This window comes from Durio zibethinus, chromosome 2 (genome assembly GCF_047325235.1).
Source record: "Durio zibethinus cultivar Kanyao isolate XHJ-2024 chromosome 2, ASM4732523v1, whole genome shotgun sequence".
Lineage (NCBI taxonomy): Eukaryota > Viridiplantae > Streptophyta > Magnoliopsida > Malvales > Malvaceae > Durio > Durio zibethinus.
Genome location: NC_143163.1, coordinates 11,236,214 through 11,244,070, shown reverse-complemented (window position 1 = coordinate 11,244,070; position 7,857 = coordinate 11,236,214). Strand labels below are relative to the sequence as shown.

At 33.6% G+C, this 7,857-nt stretch overlaps 1 protein-coding gene across 2 annotated transcripts; it reads right to left on the bottom strand.

Moving 5' to 3' along the window:
* Positions 1-2,066: 2,066 nt before the first annotated feature.
* Positions 2,067-7,375, bottom strand: LOC111309273 (secretory carrier-associated membrane protein 1-like). 2 transcript variants are annotated; one of them, XM_022908304.2, is made up of 13 exons: positions 7,036-7,375; positions 6,297-6,359; positions 5,253-5,354; positions 5,079-5,141; positions 4,575-4,608; positions 4,365-4,487; positions 3,978-4,040; positions 3,787-3,880; positions 3,350-3,395; positions 3,188-3,255; positions 2,748-2,796; positions 2,475-2,540; positions 2,067-2,382 (listed from the first exon to the last, which is right to left on the bottom strand). In XM_022908304.2, the coding sequence occupies exons 1-13, from the start codon at positions 7,087-7,089 to the stop codon at positions 2,296-2,298; spliced, it is 912 nt and encodes a 303-aa protein (XP_022764039.2). In that variant the 5' UTR covers positions 7,090-7,375; the 3' UTR covers positions 2,067-2,295. The 2 variants fall into 2 exon arrangements, with proteins under 2 accessions (XP_022764039.2, XP_022764041.2); XM_022908306.2 differs by lacking the exon at positions 2,475-2,540.
* Positions 7,376-7,857: the final 482 nt, after the last annotated feature.

Below are 7,857 nucleotides of genomic sequence, written 5' to 3'. Positions count from 1 at the left end.
ATCTCCAACCTGTAGCAAAGCCATAACTCATCCCATCTTTGAGCTCTTACCAACGCTCGAAGCATGATATTATAATAAATTACATTTGGCACATAGGTTTTTAGTGATTTGAAAAACTCAAAAACCCAAATAACTCTCTCACAATTACTTTGTTCGTTGAGTATCATAGTCTGCTCTTTTGGACTCAAATTCTCACTAACTAAACTACGGGTTTTCTCTACATACTTATTGGACTCCAGAGACCTAAGAATCGAAGGCAAAACACCTCCATAACTCCTCTTTTTAACAACTTGAAGAACTTCTAGTGGGCAAAAACAAGGTTTTAGAGTGATACTGTAGCTTAAACCCTAGAGAAACCCTACATCTTCTTGAATTCTGCTTCTGGGTATATAAGTTTAGGCTGCCACTTACGCCATGCTGAGGAAAGCTCTAGCAACACAAGGAAAATGGAGGTGAGGAAGCTTTCTTGGTGAAACGAAGATGTGATGCTGGAAACTTTCATGCCTCAATTCTCTTGAACTATGTGTCATTTTGTTGGTTTGGGTTTTTGTTTCTTGCTCTTCTTTTGTATGGTTTAGGCCCAGAGTTTTTTAGGGTTAGGGGCTGCTCAAGGTTTTGGAGTTTTCTGTGATCCTTAGGCGTTGGCACTTGCTTCCCATAAGCCAGCCCTAACAGTAACAAAGCAAAGCTGCACCCAACTCCTATTCCTATAAAGGAGAGAAGGAAAACAAAATTCAAAATGCTAAAGCTGAGGGATAATAATAAATGTCTACGGCACATCGAATGGCCTATTCAGTTTTTTTTCAGGAAATTTTGATTTTATTTTAGCTAAGTTATTATAATTTTTTTTTTTATGCTATTTATATTTTTGGTTTTTTTCCGATTAATTTTTTATATTATTTCTTTTATAAAAAAATAAGATTTTTGGATGAAGTTGAGTTGCCATTTTCTGTGTGGTTAGTTTTATTAATGTTTGGTAGCAATAGGTTTAAAGCAAGACAAAAAAAAATCTTTTTCTTTAATTTTGCCATGTTTTTATTTTGATTTTGCTGGAATTGTAATGAATTTTTTCTTTCTATTTTTTTGTGTCCAGAAAACGTTGATTTGGTAAAAAAAAAAAAAAAAAACATTGATGCGGTAAATGTTCGCACAGTTTACGTGGCAACCATGCAGTTTTTGAGTTAATTTGTTTTGAATGAAATCTGATTGAATAACTAAATTTGGTATAATAAACAAAATTTAGTAATCCATTGATATAAATTGAAGTTTAGTGATGTAAAATAGATTTTAGCCAATTGGCCAAAAAAAAAAGATTTTGGTCTTTTCCTTTAAAAAAGAAAAAAAAAAAGAGATTTTTGGCCAAATTTAAGTGATGTAACACTGAAATTTACTCACTTATTAGCGATTACAAAAGGAGATTAAGACCATTTAGGCCAAGAAAGAGAGACCAGACTAAGTGGAGCTGTCGTGGATATCGGGTCCCGAACAGGATTAGTGGTTTTTTTTTTTTTTCTGAAAAAACAGGGGCGAGCCTGGTCCGGCCAAATTCTAGCGTGAGCCCCATCTAGCAGAAGCTTTGAAAAACCTGCCCAAAAGTGGGTTTTCCATTAATTCTTAATGTGCCTCAGCTACAAAATCGACTGTTTGGAGTTTGACAATACATGATATTGGCACGCTTGAATCCTTTGCTCATATATTTTGTCCTACTTGCAAACAAATGTATCCAGTGATTTAACATAAATTACAAGTTCAACAAACATAATTTAACATAAGCTTAAATCGGGTAGACTTGCAGGCTGCAGCATTTCTCAACTTATCCCTTTTTATATGCAGCAGTTATGGAACATCATATGGCCTGTCAACGAGCAATTTGAGTTTATTTTTCAGGCTATATTTTAAATTCTTTTTCATTTTGCGTCATGGTACTAAGATATTATGTAAATCCGTCTTCTGCATGCAAAGCAACAGGCTATTGAGTTTCTTCATTCATCATCTCGGGAAGCAGAGATTAAGCATACGAGTCATTCTATGTATAAAAACATTGAAATTATGGTCAAAACAAATGATTGCCTGCCAAAAGAAACTGCCTTCTAACCACAAACTTTGATCGTCATTATGTCCAACTTTGTCTGATTTGTCAACATTCTTCATTCAACAAATATATTTAAAGAACAATGAAATGAATTGGGAATAAAGCCACCAACGTTATGGGAAGGACAAGTGACAAAGTAATGGTAACTTTTTGGACATATGCAAGTTCACCTGCAAACACCATCTTCTATTCCAGACTCCGTATCATAGTGCCGCCATCATGGTTCTTGTTGCAGCCTCACGCTTCATCTCAGCAGCTTTACCACTACCTCGGAAATACATGTAAACTTGCTGTAAATACAAAAGAGAAAACAGAGGCTTAGTAGAAAACAAAATGGAGCAGTTTCGCTGAAATGGTAATGAAAGAAGAGAGATTAGTGAACCTGAATAACCCAGACACTGAGCAATGATTCAACACAAAAAAATCCAAAACCAATAAAGTACAATGTCTGCAAGTTGAAATGAAGCACGGACAATGTCAAGCCTTCTCAGAGATGCAATGAAATAGTAAACGAGAACCATGCAAATGGCAGATATATTTTCGTATTATTCCATACAAGGCTATATACTTCATAAAATCATGATCCCAAATAGTATTGATACTACAACAATGTGCTTGAAAATTGACTATGGCGTTCTAATGGTTTGAGACTTACCCCCACCAAAGCATGGTCGCTGAAGATATCAATTGCAGGCAAAATACCTCTGCACAAATAATTACACCATGAAGACAGCCAAAGATTACAATAGAGGAAAAAATATACAAGATTAAAGCTTCTCCTACATGAACGACATAAACATCTTTTCCAGCAGAACAACTAAGAGATGGTAAACATGTTGGAAATTCAGGGATAGACTTGCTTCCCTTCAGATTGTGTAAAACCGTAAACGCGTAGAACACAAAATATGGCTGAATATTCAGGAAGAAACATTCAAAGAGGCAAGACATCTAGTCTTTCTCAAAAAAAAAAAATAATAATAATAAATAAATAAAAGGCCTTCTCTATAAAAGAATTAAATAAAGAATAACCTTAATTCCAAAAAAAAAAGTTGTAAGAAGCAAAATTCCCCAAGGAAAAAGGCCAAACAAACTTACGCAAGGGATTTTCCCTTGAATATAATTGGAGGAGCAACTGCAGCAAATATGCAAAAGCCAATATGCAACTGCAAGAAGGAAGAAAAGAGTCAGAAATGAGGAGCTTTCCAACATATCTTCCATGAATATAGAACAATTACAATGAGAAAGCAAGAAGCATACCAAGTAAAACAAGAAAAACCACCCAAACTTCAACGCACTATCAGTCCTGTAAAAGGAATAGAAACATAACTATATAAGTTAGGATTAAGGATTGGAACAAAAACTAATATGTAGATATACATAAAATAAATCCAAGTACATAACTACAAGTGGCATTTCTAAATAATTCTCATAGTTTTTTCAACCCATAGTCACATTGTTTAAAAAATGATGGTACATGATTCATACGTAGGGTATCGTAATATCATCTCTCCACATCTAGAAGCAGAAAACATGTTTTATAATCAGTGGATCCAAATTTCCAATTTCTTCACAACATAGGAGTCAAGATAGCAGAAATAATTACACAAAAGTAATATAACATTCACAAGCAATAATTGGATAGATACAGTTTTAATTACATATAAACCAGATAAGGAATAACCCCAATGTAGTACCTCATAGCATGATAAAGAGGGCGATACCACAAAACATAGCCCCCAGGGACCCCAGATATGAAATATATGATGGCGAGAAACCAAATTGTTGGACCTGGAAAAAATATATATATAAACTCAATATGATAAAAGATGCCAAATTAGCAATTAAATGCTTAATGTTAAGGGCCATGCTAAGTTTCAAAACCCACCTTCTCCCTTGATCCAGGCAGTGGTAACAGCTACTATATTCCATGAGAGACACAGAACCAAACCTGCCCATGTTCAGATTATATACTAAAGTTAGCATCAACCATCATAACAAAATGGCAATTTAGACATTTTTCAAGACATGAACAAGAAAATAATCTAGCCAAAAAGAATCCAGGAAATGAACATTACAACCAATATGATCCACCTTTTAACTGAAAGACTCACTGAAGTATATGTTAGAAAGAGCAAGAGAGAAATAGATAGGCAGATAAAAGTTAAAAATAGACTGAAACAATAAGACAATCCAAAATCAAAATCCAAGCACTGCCATTTAAATTATTGAAACCATTTCCCAAAGAAACAAAGAGACCTGAACTTGAACTCACCTAACAATGTTGTGAAAGCAACATACTGCATCTTTTGTAGGTGGATTGGTATTTCATTTGCAATGTCATGATGGATAATAGGAAAATATGGTGGCCAATTTTTCTCCTCTATTACTATTCCAGCTGCCAAGACAAGGGCAAGAACATATGTCAAAATCAAATTGGTAATGTAAAAATTCATCAAGTCATCAACAATAAAAAAGAACCGACCTCGTGCTATTGCATCCTCCTTCCTTTTCAATTCCTGCATAATACAAAGATAACATTCAGTTACTAGGAGGACAATTTATTCTAAAAGAAAATGGAATTGCAAAACCACCTTACAGACAACACCAGTTACATATGGCATCCAAATTTACACTTAAGGATCAAGTCACTGAAGAATTTAGAATTTTCACAATGAAAAGGAACAGAATTCAGGACATAAAGATATTTTACAAACATTCAGACAGTAAGAAATAGATCAAACTACAATATGAGTCAGAAATTAAGATTCAAAATTTATGGCTTCAATTTTTTGCACCAAGTTAGCAATAATTAAATTGAAATGTCTATAATTGAAACTACAATACAAAAGGAGTAATTGAAGCTACAATACAAAAGGAGTAACTTATCATTGCTGATATCAAATACCTCAAATAATTAACTCGAAGCACCAGATTTATTATTCATCAGCCAGCCTTGCTCAAATGCAAACAGACAACAAGAAACTACCTGTTCTCGCCTTTTCAGTTCAGCCTCTTTTGCTTGAAGTTCCTTCTCCTTTGCTTTCAAATCCTAGAGTTGATAAGATAAAAAATATATATATCAAAAGAAGTTTTTTGCTTAAACAGAAAATACAAAAACATGATAGTAGGCCATTCAATATCTGGATAACTTTTAGGATACCTTGGCAGAATCAAGAGGAATATCTATTGTTGCACCACGGTCATATGGTTCGGGAGGAAGGGGTGAAAGCCTTGATGTTGCAGGAGGGACACTACCAGGATTCTAAAATTATATATTTATAATTAAAAGAAAAAAAAAACCAAGATTATAAGAACTTGCACGGGATTACTAAATCATGCATACACAAGCACAACACATAAACTAACAGCATATGCAAGACAAGAAAATAAACCAGTCACATGACAAACAATTACAGTGTCAACAAGCATTCCTACATAAAATTTCACAAAGCAAGCAAGGCATAAAGGTAATGGGAAACAGAGTCCCATAAATTTTGGGATAAAAGATTATGCACAAAACTGCACCTACAATCAGGATTCAACATGCCATCTTCCTAAATATCAGGATATATATCGGCTTTCAAGCTACATCTCACTGTCTCAGGGAGAAAGCAAGCTTATCCCTCCATGATCGCTTTCCTGGAGCTTTGCATTCATTCTCACTATGGGTAAATTGGTCTTTCATGTAGCACCTTTTTTGGATCTATCCAATTTCCATTATAAGTAAATGAGCTACTTAAAAGTTGGGAAAGAAAGGAATTTATTCAAACCCAGTGGCTACAAAGAGTTATGAATTCATCCTAGAAAAGAATTTTGTTACCGCTACCAATACTAATAGTAGCATCCACCACAAAGACCAGTAAAAAGTGAAGGCATTTCCATGATCATGTTCATTAGCAGCAACTGTAGCAAGCATCTTCAACGTAATGGCAATCACTCTCATTATTGCAACCATTTAACTACTAGAATTCTAGTACCACTACCAATCATTAGAATCAAGTCAAAGCATGAGCATCATGAGAAAATCAATGATTGTCTTTCACTAGTCATTGCAACCAAGCTATGCGTTAATAAACACATACATAAAAATTCAGTACGTTAACCACTCTATCTGCCACCATTTTTTGCTCCAACAATTGAAATCCCAGTATCAAACATTATGCAGGTAAAGGGAACCAGATAATTGTAGGAAAAAAGTACTTACCGTAGTATAAAAGTCACCTCCACTATAATTTGATTGCCCTGATCCTTTCCTAACTGCTGGGTCCTGGAATAAATAAAATGTAAACATACAGCTCATTATAAGCAACAAAAAAAAAAAAAAAAACTAACTTAAGAACTTCAACAACAATTCATCTTGCAGGAATTAAATCAGTGCCTATGCTTTTAAGGATATATCGTGACAAAGTTCCATGTGGTCAAGCTGAAGGGAAACAAGTAAACAATTTTTACCAAAGAAATGCCATACACCATGAATTCTCATGTATCAGCTCTATGTATCAGAAACAAAGCTTATTTATCTTTTTTTTCTTTCTTAAATAAAAATCACCATGTCACATCCATAACAATTTGTCAACGTTTAAAACGTACATCTCAGAAAAATGGCATTATTAGAGTCTAACCTTCAGTTACTTTCAATTCGTAGCTTTACATTTCGCGCAATGAAGAAAAAAAAATCAAAGGAACACAGATACGAGAGCTACATTGTAGAAAACAATAAATCCTATCTTAAAATGAATTAATTCTAACTCAAAGAATTCCAATTGGAAGAGGAAATGAAACAGATCTAGCAATTTAGCCAATCAATCATCCAAATCAATAAAACCTATCGATCAAATCTCGCAAAAAGGAAACAGACAAATATGCAAACCCCTGCAATCGGACGAATTGACATTTATGGAAAGTTGGATCCGGATGCGTAAATACGTGCGTACGGAACTTACCGAGAAAGGATTAACCTCTTCCTCGACGAAAGGGTTAGAATCATAGCGACTCATTGCATCACAAAAACGAAATTCCTAAGACTAAAACAATGCGCAACAGATCTGAGTTCAAGACACTGAAAGAGAGACAGAGAGAGACAGAGAGAGAGGAGAGAGAATATTTGGCAAAAAATAAAATTAAAAAAAAAAAGGAAGAAAAGATGGATTTCGAGAAAATATAGAGAGGGAAAAATAAGAGGAGGGGCTGGGGTGCTTCGATTATTCGAACGGTTGGATGTAGTTTATTTTTGGAAAGAACGGTGTTTGTTTCTAAAGAAAATGGAAGGGAAAGAAGACCAGTAAGAGTCTCGCGGGCTGCGCCTGGCGTTTAAATAACACTTCATAATGGGCTTGATTGAACTTTTAGTTCACAGTACGTTCTATTGAATATTTTGGCCATATCCGCAATTTTTTTAACTTAAAATGGTTAGAAATTGAATTCTGAAATTAAAATTTAATATTTTATTAACAGATTATTAAATCACGTTATTATTAAAAATTCCACATTTTCTTTTATACTACTTTTTTTTTAAATCTTAATAATCGTTTTAATTTTCTTTTATACTACTGTTTTTTTTTAAATTTTAATAATCGTTTTAATTCTATCATGTTTTGATATAATACGATTAAACCCATCGTATCATTACATTTTTAATTAAATCCCAACGTCAATATTAGTGAAATTAAATTAACATAAATTTTTTATTAATTTTTTTAATTATAATTATAATAATTTTTTTATTCGTTTATAATAAATTTTTTTTTTTTAATTTAATCGCAATA